We start from the raw sequence: 18,802 nt of genomic DNA, 5'->3' as shown, positions 1-18,802 counted from the left end.
AGTTGTTTGCAAATGTAACCAGCCATAGATACAATCAATTTACTGATGATTTGAATCTACAAAATATCCTCATAGTAACAAGCAGGCCAGAGCTTGCTTAACCAAACAACTGGACACCATAATCTGGCAAGCTGACATATGAATTTAACCATCATGTCCTTGATCCCTTATTTCCTTTTCACTTGGCCAGAAAAGTTTATCCTTAAGCTTTTTTTATGCTTCTAATATTTTATTGATCTATGCAACACAAATAATATGTATTTTAAATTTATTTTGGAAAATATTTCTTATGACCATGGAGCAATAAATGTTACAGATTCTACAGGATTGGATAGTTACCACAGTTATTAATAATGCACAGTTGGTCAAACCAATTATTGATAATTAAGGAAAAACTAAATTTTCTTGTAAAGGAAGTGGATCTTATAAAGGAAATGGTAAAGATGAACTTTCTTCAATTAGCTCTCTATTTAAAAATGAATATTATTTATTGCTAAAATGAGACAAGGTTTGGCATCATATTTTTACATACTTATAGGTTTAAGTGCCTGGAAAATCTTGTTCACAAGTAAATGGAATTAGAAAGGGTTTATTTACAGCAAACTCATTCAGTCCTCTGAACTCTTTTTTAATTATATGCCAACAATTACAAAGCAATCTATTATCAATTTGTTCCAGTAAACGTTTTCTTTTAGAGTAGTTTTAGATTTACAGATAAATTACAAAGACTGTACAGAGAGTTCTTGAATATACCTCACCCAGTTTCCTGTTGCTGACACCTTATGTCAGGGTACATTTGTCACAACTAGGAAAGAAAAATTGGTACATTGCCATTAACTCAAGTTCATCAGTCTGTTTTTAAATTATCTATAAGCTGTTAACTCAATTAGGTACTTCTTCAGTTTTGTTGAGAGCAAAGAATTAGAAACATCTGACTTGCAAAAGGATTTGTTTTATAGCCTTTCCCTTTCTTAGTTCCTGGGAAGTATATCAAAAAGGTTTTATAAAGACCTACCATGTAATTATTGACTATACTTGTGTCTTTTTCACTTAGAGGCACTTTGTTAACTTTGAGACATTTAAAGTATTAGAAAAATCAAAATAATGATCATTTTAATGTCTTTGCCAGCTCAGTGTTTCTTGATAAAAAACTTTTCCTTGTACCATATCTTTTATATCAAAACAGAAGAGCTTAGATTTAACCCATTTATCGAACATGTCAGCCACATAACCTGATTGTCAAAGCAGTCTTCATTGTTAAAGCTGTCAGCAAAATTAGACCTCATTTTTAAATGTAAGTAAAAATGTTAATGTTAATAAATTTGAATCCTAAGATAGACAGATGGATTGGGCATGGGCCTTGCCCTGAGTTTACTGCCCAGATGATGGAAGCACAGCCATCTTTGATATTTCTCCCCTTACTTTCTTGATTTGCTCCCACAGGACCTTCCCTCAGGAGAAATGTACTTTTTTTATAATAATTGAGAGAAGGGAAAAAGTGAAGGGTTAAACAAAAATTTTCCATTGCTCCACTACCCTTGCTCTACAATATATTTGAATGCTGAAAGTCCCCAGTTGAGCCCAAATATCTGTTTCTAAAATAAATTCATCCTTAACAGAAATATACAAAAAACTGGGAAAGAAGTGTAGCCCCCCTTCTTTCCCATCTAAAGTATGGTGCAGCAAACCATACTAATATTTACTCTGGGGAAGTGGGGAAGGGGTCATGAAAAGAAACCAAGCATGAAACCTTGACCACAGGTATAGATCACTTTTAGGAAAAATCAGGTTTAGGAAAAAGTACAGAGAGAAATTGAGGATCTGGAAACTGATTTATTTAAAACTCTCTATGCCCACACACCCTCCGGAAGGCCCAAGGTACACCTACTTTGTTCTCATGGTGCGGGGGAGGAGGTCACAGAGCATGCTGTGTTCCTGCCCTCAGTGAGGAGGGCGTCTCCAGGGCTATTTTAGTGGAGATGGGAAGAGAGTCTTAGTTCCTGCAGTGGGGAGAGTTGTGGTCCTGTGTCTGCTTTTTGAGAATTAATGATCTAGAACAGTTTCTCTCTCTCCCTCCCCATCCCTATCTCCAACTTGATTAGCATTCCAAGATCTAGAAAGGAAAGACAGACTTGAAGATCTTCTAAGAGATACTTACTTGACTTGAATTTATGCACATATTTCTATTCTAAATTATTTGCTGTAAAAGCAAAGCTTTGACTTAAAGTGACTTTTTTTTTTAGATTATTAAGTGATGATAATACCATTTAACACTCTTCATAGAATTCTTGGATCCCCGGAATAAGTCTGCAGACCCTTCCTTGAGAACTGCTGAATTGGTGTGGTTTAGCGGCCTGTGGTTCAGCGTCTCTGTTAGCAGAGTCCAGTCTTGTGTGTCCTCTGCCTGTGCAGACCATGTACTGACTTTTATATTTGTGCAAGAAGAAGCAGGGAGAAGTGAGCAAGGCAGCCAGCGCTGACAGCACGACTGAGGGCACACCTGCTGATGGCTTCACCGTCCTCTCCACGAAGAGCCTCTTCCTTGGCCAGAAGGTAGGCAAATGGTGCTGTAGTCCACTCCAGGGGCCCCAGGACACGTGGGTGCAGGCCAACTCCACAGGGAGGCCTCTCCTGGAGGGCCATGAGGAGGCCACGAGGCTGAGGGGTGATCTGGCAGGTAGGGAAGTGGGGAGTGATAAAGAAGAGGGAAAGAGGTTTCCTGTGGGGGGTGTTTTGCATTGTCCTAGGGTTAGTCTGGGGAAGTGAGCCACTTATATGGGATGACCTGGCCATGAGATAGCACCAACCAGGAAAACAGCCAGAAGTCCTCCAGGAAAGGGGAAGATCTGGCAGCTGGCACACTCTTTCTGATGGGCACTGAAGGTAGACTCCTGATCCAGGGAGGGGGTTGTTTTTAGACATATGAAGTGTGTACACTGGGGGTTTCTTTACTGAACCACCAGATGACTCTTCAGACCAATTGTTTGTTTGTTTTAACCTTGGGCAATATATTTTCAGCCGCCCCAGTGATGCAACTTTGCAAGGACGCCATGGTTTTGTAAAAGATGATTTACTTTTATTGAAAATAAAAATGATGCAAGGCTTTTAAGACCTGACATGAGGTTTAATATTTCTCTATTGATGCTCAAAAAGGGTGTGAAGAAAGAGGGAATTGAGTTTTCTAATATTTTATCTTACATTAAAAAATTAAAGACATGAATTTGATTTTCCATAAATATTGTTTAGTTTTAATTTAACAACAATTTGGTCCTGAAGCTGCATCATTTTTAAATCCTCACTGTCAATTTTCTTTTGCATCACAGTGACACAGTCCTCTTGGTCACCTCATTGCAAGTTCTCCTTCTATCCCTTCCCCTCTTCCTATCACTAATTGCACTCATCTCTCGATGCAATTCCTGTGCTGGACTCTGTGTGTCAGATAATAACCATTATAGTTTACATTTTATAACCATTATCTGTATTTTGTATGCATTTTTTCAGAAGAAAAAAAAGCAGCACTAGTTGTCATCTTAAGGTCGGGAGCTTTGAAAGTTTTTGTTTAAAATTTTTTTTATTCATTTAAAAATTTTAAACTCAGCAGTGAAGGCAACCACCTGGGTTTAGTTTCACAGCCTTTAACATGTCCTTTGGGTAATATATCGAAAGTTAATGTGACCTGTCATCCAAATTGCTTCAGTTTGAACTAAAGCGTGAAAAACCCCAGCTACTTGGGACTAGCTTCGGTGTGTTCTAGATCCTTAATGCAGACAGTATGCAGGATTCGGAGGCCTCTTAAGCAGGTAGAAATATTCAGCCCCTGGGGCCACCCTCTCCTTTCTTTCCCCCCCTTGTCCTCGGGCACTTTTAACCCTCACCTTTCCCTTTCTGTGTTCATCTTGCTACCTCCTGTTTGCCACCCCAGAGGCAGTCACAAACAGAATTCCTCACACCCCCCTCACTGGGTGACGCAAATACCTCTAAAATAGTATTATGCGATACAGATGTCAAGAATACATGGAAATGCCCTTCTGTCCTCTGCTCTTCAGAAAGAAATGGGATCAGTGCCTTATCCGGGCTCAGCTGCCCATGAGCTCTGGAGGAGAGGCAGGTAAAGGCTCCATACACTTCAGTGGCTCCTCTGTGGAGCCAGACACCTGCCAGGTGCCTGCAACAAAACCAGCATCACATTTTTTTTTCATTTTGGTACACCTGGTCTCAGGCTTCAGGGCCAGACTCCACAAGAATAAAAGTTCTGTAAAGTACAAAACAACTAATACTCTGCCCCATTTGGGGAAGAGGGGCTCCAAAAAGCCATAGAGAAGTATTGATGATACTCTATAATAATTTACAAATGTGTCATCTAATAATGCTATTTAAGATACAGGAAAATGAAAGAAGTGGGCTTGATAATAAAACTAATGTCCTTATTTGATGTCTTGAATTTTAGAGAGAGAATCTAGAAGGATCAGTTAAACTGTAGCCCATTGTAAATTGGTCAATTTAAGAGGAGGGGCTGAACGCAAAATGAGACACACAACCCAGTCTTCTTTCCCCTATTACATGTGTGTGTGTGCTAGTGGTGAGAACAAAACACCACATTGCCATGAGATTCCTCTTCTGGTTATATGTGCTTCCAATTTCTAAGTCAAGATTCAAACCTGGGGAGAGGTAAACCCAAATTTTAGCAAAGTAAACTTTTAGCAGATGCTTTTTAGCCAGTCTAACCAAATGTGACTACATAGAATGAAATGGCTTCTCCTGTCAACCTGAGAACCAGTATTAGAAACTAGGGCATCACCTGCCCTTTCTGAAACCTTACACCACTGCAGCATGAGCTAGAGGAGTGTTTATATTTTGGAGCATCATTTTGAAGTAATACTTTCTTACCCTTTATTGGCTATTAATATCAGGCAAAAGATGTGCCATATAGAACAAAAGGGGAAAGAGCCATATTAATTTTATACAAAGCACATTTTAAAATATTACATTAATAATAATTATTAAATATCCACTTTATTTGGATTTTAGCAAATGTTTCAAAAATGGCACTTTAGAATGATGGCTTTATAGTACCCTATGTTCTAGATTTTTCCATCTGTGAGAGTGAACCCAGTGCTCGACTATTGTAAGCAAGCAAGGGGTAGAGAAAGGTGATATGTGATACTGGCTACAGCCCTGTAAAGCTTAGTTGCTAAGCTCCTCCTGGGAGAAAACGTGCCCAGGGCTTAGGAGCCTCGGATCTAACTGTCGATGATGCCGTTTCTCATTCTGCAGTCTCGGGAGTAATGCTCTCATTACGCTGTGATTTTACCCAGTGTGAACACACAGTGTGGGATTGTTTTAAAAAAGGAAAACAGTGCTGTGAATCTGAACCACCTAAATGTTTTTGCTTTGTGGTTCAAAGCAAAAGATTTGCAGACTCTTTTCCGAAGTTTTAAAACCTATTGCTTTTATTTTCAAAAACTCTTTCAATGTGTATTGCTCTAAATGTGTCAAATGCTAGTAAATAACGTACATTTCCTTGTTAGAGTCTGTATTATTTGGCGCAGTTGGGCAGGCAGTCTAATGAGGATGCGAGTCTGTACACCTCTCAGACATATCAGTTCACAGCCCCAACCCTTCGGCTACTAATGGCAGAGGCAGGGTAGCGTGGGTATTCTCCCTCTGCCTGGGCTCCCTTCTCCTGGGGCTGGACAACTCTAGGGAGAGAGAGGTTGCACTTGAAGCAGCAGGGAGGAAGAAAGGGCCCCTTAGCCCTTTTGCATTGCTATGTTTGAGGATTAGCTTCTGAGACGTTTAGGAAACTGATGAAGCCATGAAGGTGAGTGACTCAGCTGCTGGGTTCTCCTGGCAGGGCCCACAGGGTAAGATAAGTGCTTTTTCTTTGTGACACGTTCTAACCTGAAACCCACCAGATCCCATTGCCAGGCCCAAGGCATCCTGAGGAATTCAGGCTGGGGATGTGTGCAGGCAGGCAGCATAGCACTGATGAAGGAGCCCCTGGGCCCCAGAGGCAAAGCAGGAGTAGGCCGTCCTGTTGGGCCACAGGGAAAAGGTCCTTCTCCATGAGGACGCTAGAACTAATTCTGTAAAAAACATTGCCCTCTTCATCCCCCCTTAGTTGAAATGGAATTTGAAAATAGGCAAAGAGTTGCATTGTATGTGGCCAGCATAGGGAGATGAGACCACTGGCTATTCTAACCCTGAAGGAATGAGAATGCACCAAAAATTGACAATTACTGGCTAGATTCAGCATATCACTTGGTCTTTAACAGTCACTTTCATTTTCCAAAATTGAAATGCTCATCATATTATATATATAAAAAAAAATTAGGATTATACTATTTACTATAGCCGACAGGTCATGTCAAGGCAGACTTGATCCAGTGGTTCCAAGCCGAAGGCTCCTTCCCCATCATCAGTAGTAAACTGCCTCCCCACCTGCCTTAAATGGCAGGTACCAACCTCCCTTCTGGGTGAGCCACTTCAGGGCCAGGCCAGGCCAAGGACCCAGAACCTGAGTACTGTCGTTTCTGTTAGCCCCAGTTTAAGAGATGGGTCAAGGGATGGTGTTCATTTCATCTCAGAATTATAACCGAAGATCTTGATGTCCAATTCCACCTCTATTTATATATGCTTACAGAAACTGTAGCACTGTCTTAGGCATTGTATGACACTGAGAGGGTAGGAGCCAAAACATTCCCTGCCTTCAAGGAGTGAGTAGAAAATAAGAATTAATGTAGATGTAACCACTATAGGGAAGATGTGTGTACTAAAACCCCCAAAGGCTGGCTACAAGCAGAGCCATCTGAGGTTAAGATAATCAAATCCCAGAGGCAGAAGGCATCTCGGAAGGTTACTTGGCTAAAACTCCCTTTTCCCTAGCTCAGGCAGTCAGGTGGGACCCCTCCTGCTCTTTAGCTGATAATTCCTTTTGGTCACTCTCTCCAGTGATCAACAATTTTCACAGCCACTTTAAATTCCCTGTGCTGTAGTTTAAAACTTTTGGTTTTTCATTTTTCCCAGTAATGGGACAAATAAGCACCTTGTTCAAATTCTGAAATTATTAACGCTCTCCCCCCCCCCCCCCCCCACATCAGCCTAATCTTGGGCATTTTAACAGTTTCCCAGAAATCTGATTTCCCAGCCCACAAATGCTGTCTCTCTGCCTTGTGTTTCAGACAGCCGCATGCCCCTTTGGCCAGTTGGCTTTGAGTTGGGTGGTAGGAGAGGCCCTGGTTCCTCCTATGAGTGGGATTATTCACATACGACCTCCGTAACAGTGGGATCCTTTTCATGTGCTCACACACATGACCACTTGCATCCTCTTCCCACGGGCTTTCTCCTCCTTTTCATGGCGGCACTTTGTTCATGATCACGTTGTTCATGATCAGGCAACATGGTCTGCCCAAGCTGACTACCCATTTTGTCTTTCTAAAATACCCGAATCAGTTTGCCAGTCTTCTCCTCTCTCCAATTCCTCCTGCTTACCCCCACACAGACCCCCTCCCACAAAGTGCATGCTTTCTAGTCCTGTGTACTTTTAAAAAATACCTAATTGTCCATATTTAATTAATAGCAGCAAAACTATTTTAAGGCTCAGCCCCCATACCCTGAGAACTTCTGCTGAGTCCTGGAGCAGGGAAAAGCATAGTTGGAACATCACAACTCTAGCCTCATCCTCACGATGTGAGTGAGGAAATGAAATAGCACTTAGTTAGCTGGAGACCCTCCATGCTGAGGAGAAGTCCCTCCCTAAGGTGCGCTGTTCTGTGCTTCTAAGAGCCGGGCCTCTTCTGGTCAGAGTAAGGCAGATGAGCCCAGAGTAAATTGGTAAGTCTCCAAGAAAGTTGAGTTCTATTTGCAACTGCTCCCTAGCTTTGGCAGAGCCATGCAACTCTACAACTTCCCCCAGAGAATCCTATTCCCTGAAACGGAGGTATTGGTGCTCCCCAAGACAGAACCAGAAACAGGCTACTGGGGGCTTTCCCAGCTAGTTGAAAAGGTGATTTTTCAATGAGGTATGTACACAATTGGGAAAAATACAATTAGGGGAAAATAGTATGACTTTTAAGGATCTGAAAGTGTATATATTTTAAACAAACAAAAAAGGAATCTGATACATATTTTAAAAGTACACTCATCCACCACAACACCAAGTGAAGTATTTCTGTCCTTTTTCCTTCATGGCGTTCCTCTCTCACTACTTCCTGCCTCTTCACATAGTGTGGGGATTTTTTTTTTTCCAAGGGGGTAGGGAGTCTTGCCTTAATCTGAATTTGTTAAAGCAGGATTTGCTTAAATGATACCATAATAAAGTCCTTTAGCTTGTTCTGCATCCTCAACATTCACTCTGCCTTACCTGAGACCCCCAGTCTGTGCCCACCTTGATCACCTCTGGAGCATTACTGCCCTGGCATTACTGCCTGGCTCTGATCTTGCCTCCTTGCTGTGGCTCTGTCCTGTGCTGGCACCAGCATCCTGTGCTTCTCAGACTTCGGTGAGGGCTATCACCCGACGGCTTTCTAGGATATGGGTGGCCCCCAAATCACCCAGCAGTATTAGGTTCAATGACCAAGAAAGTACAAGTACAGAAAAGTGTTCCTCTTCTCTGAGTCTTTAACTAAAAATGAGGTCCACCACCCTGTGGCAGGGTCCTCACCTGGCCGCAGAACCAACTTTATTGCCACAACTGCTTTCTCACAAAGGATGATTTTTAGTTTAAGTAGGTTCCTTTTGTGAGGACATATTGACTGCTTCTGAGAATAAGAAATGGGGGTTTTATGTTTGTTGTTTTTAGAGTGTCAGGCTTTTTGTTTGGTTTTATTTTCAACAAAATGTTTAGCTCCATAAATTCAGTGACTTGGAGCTCTGTTGCCAGGAGCCTCCCTGCCAAGTGTCTGCACACAGCCCTCTCTCAGACTGCGCGCCTGGACAAAGGCTCTCACCCTGCTTGGCCCTGCCAGCTGCAGGCCATACTCCCAGCCTGGACACAGTCAGTTTTGAACACTAGCTCCTTAGAGGGCTGCTTTGCCATCTCTCTTTGCTGCAGCAGTTATGAATGTATCCCTGAAGAATGAGCATCTTCATTAAAAGAGAGAGTGCTTAACTGCAAGAACTTGTATGTACCTAAAGAACAGGAAGGGGGAGAGAGGGACCCTGGACAGCAGCCCTAGGCCAGTTAATTCCTCTTGCTCCTCTGATAACAGAGTCTGGAACCCAGGATTCCTCACATGCAGATGCCTAGCGGTGCTATGGCAACAGAATAAAAGGAAAGTAAGGAGAGAGGACATTCACTGGCTCTGCAGAAAGAGACCTAAAACTCACTCAGGGAAAATGTTTGACAAGCCTTCCACTGGGCCTCAGAGTAACCTCACCAGCAAGGTGAACACAGTTCAATAGACACATTGTCTTGACAGAAAACTGCTTTTTCTCTTTCTGGGTTTCAACAGAATTTCAGCATTACATGACTAATGGGCATGAAAAATGAGATACTAGTATCCAAGAGACCATTCTAGCTCCTTGCTAACCCCGAGTAGGGCAAGGGAGCCAGCCAGTAGTCACAGTGACAGGGACAACCTTACACTTCTACAGCCACGTGGAAGACAATGGCAAAGCTACTCAGGGTTCACCCAGACCACATGGGACTTTTGCCCCATCCTGTGACTCGAAGAAGAGGACTGACAGCTGCCTTACTTTGAACCTGAGATCACAAATTCCTCTGAAGGAAAGTCGATCCTAGCATGCTTCCTTTCAGGATCCCAAGCAGCATTTGAGTCTTAACACTGCAATGATAACATTTTAGCCAGCGACTCCCTCCCCATTTTGTGCCCACTGCTCTTTGAGTGTCCGTTATCCTTCATCTGTGTCCCAAGGCTCACTTCTCTGTGACTTCCCGGCTGTCCTGTTATTTCCCACCTCATGCTTTTCTTTTCAGCTGAACCTTATTCACAGTGAAATCAGTAATTTAGCCGGCTTTGAGGTGGAGGCCATAATCAATCCTACAAATGCTGACATTGACCTTAAAGATGACCTAGGTAATTGGGGACGGGGTTTGGCACCTCCAGCTGTCAGATGAAAAGTTATGGAACCCAGAATTTAGACTTTCATCTTCTCAAACTTCAGAGTAATCAAGCCGAATTCCCAAATCCAAAATTGACGTTTGAGGTAGAAATCAAATGTCCACTTAGACCAGGTCATTCCAAATGGAAAAGGTCTGATATGTTCCATTAAGCATGATTGGCTCCTTTCCCCTTGAGTTGCAAATATTTTGTCTAAATTCTCTTCCATAATGATCAAACTGACTGCTGGTTACTTGGGGGGGATTTTTTTAAAAATGTGTTTTGTTATTTTTTTTTTAGAACTGAAAAAACTCAGGTAACTACAAAATGATAGTTTCTCCATTTAAGCCTTAATTAGAAATGATGTTCAAACAAAGCTTGAAAGCACTTGAAAAGGGAGACGATTATGCTGCCTCAGTATATCCTTAAGCTGTGTTTAATCTGCAAGCAAAATGGTTTTCCCCAAATTTACCATCTACTGTCACTTCAACTTTTTCTACAACTGAAAACAGTATATGATGGAGTGAGTTATTGAGTTACTTGGCTAGAGAATGATATCAAAGTGAAAGGCAGTATCACTTCTGAAGCAGTTCCTATGGAGGTGTCTCCCCTGCTCAAGAGAGCAGATGGCTTGGGGCCAGCTGAGAGGTACCTCTCAGGTGTCCCACTTCTGTGGCTTCAACTTTGCATGTAGAGAACTGTCAGCTAGGGACATGATAAAGGCTTCTTTCCACTTTGGAACAGAGCCTTGCTAACGGAAACAGGCTACCCAGGGGCCCACAAAGTTGGTCTCATCCTCACTGCTGACCTAGGTATGTTTTGAGTGCCTTCAGCTGCTAGGTTTGGCTGCTTTTGTAAGATGGCAGACTTCCTTACCGGGAGAGATGTGCATTCTAGAGCTCAGGTTCACCCCTCATGCCTACTACAGGAGTGGGCCAAAGACGTGGGGATGGGACCCAAGAAAGCCTCCTCTCAAACTTGGTCTCCAATTGCCTTATACAGATAATGTCTTTCAAAAAAAAAGAGGGCACTAACTAGAAAAATCAAGGATCCTAACCAAGTCCATCGTAACTGTAAAATACATTAAAGTAGGACTGAGCAGAATAAGAGGTAGACATGGGAAAATATTTCCACACATTTAGGGGAAAAAACAAAGGCAGCCCTTACACATCCCTATACTGTTTTCTCAGCTTACAAGAGACGTCCTTTGAAGGCAGACAAGATGAATGTCACATGAATAACATATAAAGCCTGCAAGTTGACTGTTGCGGACAAAATGGAGAAACTTGTTGTTTTGGTTGGCCTGACGGTCCACATTTTTTAAAAACAGATGCCATGTTTTAGTAGTTTTCTCAGTGGGGTGCCAGTTTTATAGGCTTTTGCGAAGTGAAATGGGGCATTCGTTGTTTTGTTATTTCTTTTAACCTTTGGAAATGATCTCATGTGTGTGTTTCTCTTTCTTTGGACTTGTCATTCAAATGTTTAATTTAAACATGTCACATTTGATATTCCTCCTCCTCTCCTCACCCCCATCCACACGTGCGCACACTGCGTGGACTGATTGCCCCTTTGGCTCATTTGTTGGAATCGACCAGGTAGGCCAGCCCTGCCATTGGGGCGTTAGTAAATGTGCCTGTGCGTGGGTCTCGGTCCAACACAGTTGATATACATTTGTTTACCTGTTATAGTTGCAAGTTGTACAGGCTGACATTGCCTCGATCGACAGTGATGCTGTCGTTCACCCGACAAACACTGACTTCTACATCGGTGGTGAAGTAGGTAATGCCTAGCCGGGTGCTGCCGAGTGTGTGTGTGCATGGTCAGTCGGCCGCCGCAGACAGCTTGATCTTTGACAGCTATGCAGGGCTGCATTCATTTCAAACTTCCAGCTGTCCTGACCTCCCCAGGGTCTCCTGTCCCTGGGTTGTGAACATAGAACTCCAGCTAGCTGTCAGCCAGGAAGCATGATGCAGCTCACAAATGGGGACTTCTGGTTTGGGAACTGGTTCAGCAACATCATTTATTCATATTCCTCAAGTGGCACAGCTTTGTTGGAGACTGGGTTCATAGACGATTTCAGCTTCCAGGAAGGTACAGTCAGATTGGTCAAGTGGCATCCAAGGCCATTTCTGCGCCCTCTGGGAAGAGACATCCGTGAATATCTGTATACGGGTTTCTACCCAAACATATCTATGTCAGAAACATAGCCATTCCTGAAAATGGCCCTAAAGCCTCAGGCGCTCATGGTGGACCCTTTCAGAACACTCTGCCACATGCAAGGGTTTTCAGGTTTTAAGAAAATCACCTCATTCTGATGTGGTGTCCCTAGACCACTCTTGAGAAATATTGTCCTAGACCCAAAAAGCACCTTCCTCTCCCCTGGTAGTTGGCGATACACTGTTGGTTGGCTTCTGGCATGCTGAACAGCCAGGGTGGGGTGAGGCAGAGAGAACGCTTTAAGAAGCCAAATCCTGTAGTTGTAGATTTGCCAGCACAAGCTCCAGCTAATGCCTTGCTTATATGGGAGTATGCTGAGGGGCTTATATAAAGAGGAGACATCCGGATATAATGGAAAAAAGCACCAGGGTAGGAACTAGGTAGGAGTGTGAATCCTTGCCTCACCGTTTATTGGTGATGGGGCTTGGGAAACTCACTCAATTCCTCATTCCTCAGTGCCTTGGTTCCTCCATGTATAAAATAGTGCTAGTAATGAGGATTGTATTAAATAATGTAAGCAGAGCACCTTGTTTGGCTGATTTGGGATTGTATTTACCCATGTGATCTTGCTGTCATACGTGTAAATGATTTTTACAGTAGGTATGCTGGTCTTGGGAACAGCATTCTGAGTGCATGCTCATACCAGCCAGAGAGAACTATTACATAACAAGTGCAAAAGTAAAGTCATCTTGAAGGATGAGGGTAATAGGCTTTTCAAAGGTAGATGTATAAGAATTCAGCAATCTGTGGCTGTCTAGCTCTGGTTAGTATCACTAACAAAGACTGCTGTTCATAGTCTTCCCCAGCCACTTGGGAATTGGGCTAATTACTCTTCTGGCATTTTGGATTTCGGACATGGATGGAAAGACAAACTGGACAGAAAGTCAGGCTTCAGCAAGTCTGCCAGGCCAAAATGAAATCAGGCAACTAAAATAAACTCTCCTTTCACAAGATTTTGCCGGAGTTTAAGAGCTCCTAAGTCAGGCAGCTTAAGAGAAAGGTACTTCCTTTCTTAGCCAAATGAAAACTTGATGGGAGGGAAGTGCTTATTTGGAGAAAAATAAATAAACGAACAACTAAGGGCTTGTCTTTCTTTCAACCAGTAGTGACTAAGGCCTGGGTTCATCCTGTCATCCAGGACATTTGGTGAGATGGAAATTATGAAACTTCCTGGGCAAAAGTATCTCACCCAGGCCCAGGGAGAGGAGAAAGTCTGCCGACCTGCTCACACCAGGCCCAGGGAGAGGAGAAAGTCTGCCGACCTGCGGGGCTTGTGGAAGGTGTATGTCCGGCAGGGGCAGCCATGCCAGCACGTAGGGCTGGAGGCCTTTGAGACAGGCTTGAACTAACCGGGGAGTAATAGGCAAAGCCAGCTGTGTTAATGCAGAGCCCAGTCCTACCTAAACTGAACTGAACTGGTCTCAGTGGAATAACAGTGGTGCGAGTGGTTTTTTCCCTGCCATGCCTGCTCTCAGCCCAGCAATATGCACAGAGCAGGGATTATCAGCCTCAGTTGGCATGTAAGCAAATTGAGTTCCAGAGCTTTCCCAGAGGCATGCACCACATCATTCACCAACACTGGCAGAGGAGGAAAGAGTGCCAGGTTCAGAACCCAGGTCTTTCAAAGCCCACCTTGGTGCTTTTTCTGCCCAGTGAACCAGTCCAAACTAGTACTGAACCCAGATTTTTTTTTACAATATCAAAACAGTGATAAACCAGATTCATATATGGTCTGAATTGGTTCCAGCTCCCACTTTGATGTGTTAGAGGGGAAAAGGGGAAGGAAGCTAGGATGTAATCACTCCATCTCTCATATTTGGTGTGAATTCCTGAGTCCTGAGACTGCTGGAAGAAGGAATGCGAGTGCAGGAATGCTTAGCCCCAGTGATTAACTTTTACCCATCAAAAGTTCTTTCTAACAGTGAAATAGACCACAGGCTTAGCCTGACATTTGTCCAAGCCTAAATTTTTGCTTAGGCTGTTTTGAACACTGATACTTATGCCTGCTTTCTAAGCATGAAATAATGTTCTTGTTCTCATGGGAGTAACACATGTTTATGCTTGGGGGCAAATAAGCCAATTGCTTTATGATTAACCCTGAAGTTAAGCCTAAAAAGCAAGAGTCTTACATTAAGAGTGTTGACAATACAGTTGAAAATGGGCCTGTTTCTTGTTAAAAAGTACACGTGTGTCTACATGAACATGTGCATACATATGTGTGTGTAGGAGTCAAGTCCTGACGGGGTTGATTGCCTGCAATCTAGGGTTGGATTTTTAAAGTTGGGAAATGCATTGAGTGTATTTTAACTTGCAAGTTCACTTCTAATTGAAGCAATATTTAATTATAAGTAAAAGTTTTAAAGTAAACACTCTTCCTAAGATAAAACACCTTTAATTATAATTATAAATCAGCCCATTTTCTTAAGAAATATATTTCAGAAAATAGTTGGTAATATTAATATGGTATTTTACCTTCCAAATTTCCCAGTTCTTACCAAAAAGTAGATGTGACAGAGAATGAGGACCTTAAACAGGAAATATATATTTCCCTTCCTCAAGCTAGAGAATGGGAGAAGAGGGCTAGGCCAGGGGCAACAGGGACAGACCACATGGGATCCTCTAGCTGATTCAGAGACCAGATTCCTTTTTCTCAGCTGCATGGATATCTCTGGTGAGCCTGTATCAGGGTCTCACTCACCTGGGTTGTGTTTTCAAAGGCTCTACATCCTGGTGGGTGTAACTAGAATGGTCTGAATTGGCTCCCTGCGTCTCCTCCCTCAAGCACATGCTCCATCCGGCTGCCATCTGATGCTGAGCTTTAACAGAAACACACAGCAGCAGCTGATGAAAGTCTCCACGAGCAGAGTGTGATTTCCCTCCTGAGGCCTCAGCCGTTTAGAGCCCATTTTCCTCTTTTTCAAGACAAGTGACAGTATGAAGGCAGTCGGGGCTAATGAAGAGGGACACAGGATCCCACCTCGAGGACACTAAGTTAACATCTCTCCACAAGCCCAGCCTCCACTCGGCTGAGAGTTCCTTGTGGGCAGTGGATCACATTCATTCACAGACCTCCACCCTTCCTATGGTAGGACAGATGGCTTATAGGACTAGTCCCTACTGTTAGCTCCGTTCTGTCTTTTTTGTGACAGGACCTGAGCTGTTTGCTTTCCTTCCAGACACTTCCTAGGGTTAGTTCACCCATTCTGAACAAGTATGCCAATGAGGCAGGTCTCTCCAAGATAAACAGACTAGTCATTCCAGGGTAAATCCAAAGAGAATTTGGGCTGGTGCATTCCGATGCACCCTGACCGATCCTGTCAGAACTGTGCCAGGTGCACCTTGAATTTTCCAAGACAAATGGTGAATCTTAAGGGGAGTATTTTATCCTCTCCCGAGGAAAATTTTAAAATGTGCAAAACTGAGGAATCAGAGCTTAAGGAAGAATTAGATAAGGAAAAATCAGAAGCCCTTCTGGCCAAATTTTAAAGGATAACATTGTCACTAACTTTGATTGCTGGTAACTATTCCACATGAGATATTTAACCCAAAGGTTATAGCGGGTGGTAATCTCATTTGGGAAATTAGCTTCTATAGCAGGAACTGATTATTTAGCATGTACCCTAATTCAAGAAAACACAATGCTCCCACCTCAATTGGATTTATTTATTTTTAAATCTAGTTCTGAGCAGTTGACATGCTTCTTCCCACAGGAAAAGATGAGGAAAGTTCATCTTTAAGCTCTGCTTCTGATGTTCTTCTTTAGCTAAAATGATTCTGAATCGTTAGTATAATTAAGGAAATAATGTATGAGACCTTTTTTTTTTTTTTTTTTAATACTTGCATATGAGACCAAAGCTGCAAAATAGGAGCTAAGCATGGTGATGATGCTGGTCCAAAGGGGGCCAGATCTGAACACTTTCTTCTGGGCCTGCTGCCAAGAGGAGCGCTAACTGCTTGATGGGAGCATGGTATGCTTCTGAAACCTCCTTATTTGGGAGAGAAGATCAGAGAAGAAAACCCAGGGGAGGTAGCCTTTGAGGCAGCACCATCTGGCTTCTCAAGCCAATGAAAAGTATTCAGGACAGGCCTGCTTGCAAAGTACAGGCGTCTTCTGTCTCTCTCACATCCCTGACACATCCAAGATCACCCTGAGTTGGACCCAAATAAGAGCCAGCAAAGATAGCTAGGTGAAACCAAAATGGCACAGAGTGGTAACCGGCTGCCAATAAATCCTTCCTAAATTTCACTTTACTAACTCAGCCAAGATTTAGCTCCTGTTTTGCAGCCTTATGGAAATTTAGCTGCTCAGATCATTTGAAGTATGTAATACTTGACATGCTAAAGCATCTGTGTACCCAGAGACACAAGAATGGCCATCTGATCTCGCCCTGTCCTTGTTTAGGAAACACGCTGGAGAAGAAAGGTGGCAAGGAGTTTGTGGAGGCTGTCCTGGAACTCCGGAAAAAGAACGGGCCCTTGGAAGTAGCTGGAGGTGAGGTGGGGAAGCCTCTGTGCTTATTTGGATTTGGCACTTGCAGTATTAGAGAAACCATTTTATGAGACAGCTTAGAATTCAGAGATGAGTGGCAATACAGATGAAACAGGCAATGGAAAAGCCTCTTAGCTTTACAACCTAGAATTTTCTCACATCCATATTGTCAGGAAATGTTCCTGAAAATTGCTTTAAATTTTTTCTGTCACTTAAAATAGCCCCTAAATGTTTGATGTCTAGACTTCAAATTTTAAGGAGTTACAGAAGCCTAGCTGGGCCAAATAAATCTAAGAGCTGAGGATTATAGATAGTGATACCAAGCCATATGCAGAACTGCTGGTGAGAGATACAAATTAATAATCTGTGTTTTTAATTAGAAAAATATAAATATACATTTCATGTTTGCAAATTACACCTTTCCTGATAGGAGGGAGAAGGGAAAATCCTGACTTGTAATTGTCATCTGATACTGGGAGATTTTGGAATTTTAGGCAGTCAGCAGGATGTCACAGGGCCAGGGGCCTTCTGAAGACCTTGTTGCCCAGAGCAGTGGCCCAAGGCCCAACTCACCTGAACAGCTGTGTGAGAACAGACCATTTCCTTCCTCTCTTTGGGTTCCAGTTTTCTCTTCTTACAAGATGATCTCCAAGTGTTCATTCTGTCTTACAAATCCTGTTTCTGTTTTAAAAATGAATCTTAATTAAAGAAATCAATAATTTCTATATAATGTCCACACAAGCCCCCTCCCAGGGCCCAGGGCTAAACAGAACAGAGAGTTCACCAGGCCACACAGGCCCAAACCTCTCCTCTCTGGCTACCATGGGGCCCAGTGGGGCTGAGAGAAGGACATTCCCTTCGCTGACCTCTTCTCTGCCAGTTCTGTTTTACTTATAAGGGGCGTGGAATGCTGGGGATTGGGGAACCACTAATTATAAAGCTCCTCTGGGCAGTGGCACCCCAGTCACAAACTGGAGGCACCTGGCCTTTCCTCAGCCCGGAGGTCCTCGTCCATCAGTGCTTCTCAGAGCAGGCCCAGTTTAAGCCCAGTGGGTGACAGCACATGGTCTGAAGAGAGGAGGTGTAGCCACCTAATTCTGCTGGTGAAACCTGAGCCTCAGCTTATGCAGGCTCATTAGAGTGAGCATGTTTAAGATGGTTTTGCTTGCCTAAATACACATTTTCTTCTGATTTCAGCAGCTATTTTAGAAAATGTTTTAAAATATTTAAAAAAGGATAATAAAGTTAATAAAACATATTCCTGCCTCATTGTCCAAAGATGGTTACTGTTAACATGTATCTTTCCAGTCTTTTTCCAGGCATAGTTTAGAAGTGACCTTTCATGGGGACAGACCAGTGAGTTAAAGTCCCCATTCTCAGGTTTATTGTAGGTCGGCACCAGCCCTCAGTTCTTGAACCCAGTCAGGGAGCAGTGCCAAGACTCACATTCAGATATCAGGACTCTTCGTTCAGAGCTATTTCTGCTGCACCACAAAAGATGCCACCTGCAAATCATTTTCTTCATTATCTGTTAGTGATGACCTTAACAATCTATACCCCTTGGGAAGAAGGGCTGATGGGTGTTCCTCAAAAATAGATTCTGTAGTTCAAGTCAGCTTAGGAAACATTCAACCAAACAACAAAAGAAGTCTGGGTGTTTTACCGTAGCCGTGGTGTGATGTTGGATGCTCCTGGGTGTCTGCTTCCACAGCATGCCGCCCTTGCCATTGTGGACCCAGGGCCCTCGTCATTGCAGAGCATCTTATGGAATAAGGATCCTTGAAATACGTTCTGGGAGACACTGGGCTGGCAAGTTACATTTCCTGGTGTGTAGCCAGACATGAAGCCAAGGTTCTTAACTCTGACAAGGGGTAAAGATTGAGAGGGATCCTGGATGGGTGGGTCTGCTGCAGAGATGGGTAGCCAAAAATGGCTACTCTTCCAGGAAAATAAATAGTTCCACCCTTAAAAAAAAAAAAAAAAGAATCTGATTCTGGCTAAAACTGTGCAGGCTCAATAGTCACAGAGCTCATCA

The 18,802-nt window shown here is 43.1% G+C and overlaps 1 protein-coding gene and 1 long non-coding RNA gene across 6 annotated transcripts in view; one reads left to right on the top strand and one right to left on the bottom strand.

The window, feature by feature from the left end:
- MACROH2A1 (macroH2A.1 histone) overlaps nucleotides 1–18,802 on the top strand; it is a 99,477-nt gene that overhangs the window by 70,069 nt on the left and 10,606 nt on the right. Inside the window, exons 5-7 of one of the 4 annotated variants that reach the window (XM_077138510.1) lie at nucleotides 2,446–2,553; nucleotides 11,750–11,840; nucleotides 16,681–16,770. In XM_077138510.1, coding sequence (XP_076994625.1) covers nucleotides 2,446–2,553; nucleotides 11,750–11,840; nucleotides 16,681–16,770 — 289 coding nt within the window. Of the gene's footprint in view, nucleotides 1–2,442; nucleotides 2,554–9,937; nucleotides 10,038–11,749; nucleotides 11,841–16,680; nucleotides 16,771–18,802 lie in introns of all 4 variants that reach the window. The other 3 variants (XM_077138508.1, XM_077138509.1, XM_077138507.1) reach the window with 3 other exon arrangements.
- Nucleotides 7,085–18,802, bottom strand: part of LOC143664979 (uncharacterized) — a 420,148-nt gene continuing 408,430 nt past the window's right edge. For both annotated transcript variants that reach the window (XR_013166694.1, XR_013166695.1), the window contains 4 exons: nucleotides 18,431–18,731; nucleotides 17,341–17,448; nucleotides 14,977–15,094; nucleotides 7,085–12,199 (listed from right to left, as the gene is read on the bottom strand). This is a non-coding gene — a long non-coding RNA (uncharacterized LOC143664979). The remainder of the gene's footprint in view (nucleotides 12,200–14,976; nucleotides 15,095–17,340; nucleotides 17,449–18,430; nucleotides 18,732–18,802) is intronic.

The sequence above is a fragment of the Tamandua tetradactyla genome, chromosome 20, assembly GCF_023851605.1.
Source record: "Tamandua tetradactyla isolate mTamTet1 chromosome 20, mTamTet1.pri, whole genome shotgun sequence".
NCBI classification, from domain to species: Eukaryota; Metazoa; Chordata; class Mammalia; order Pilosa; family Myrmecophagidae; genus Tamandua; species Tamandua tetradactyla.
This window is presented reverse-complemented; position numbering and strand designations above follow the sequence as displayed.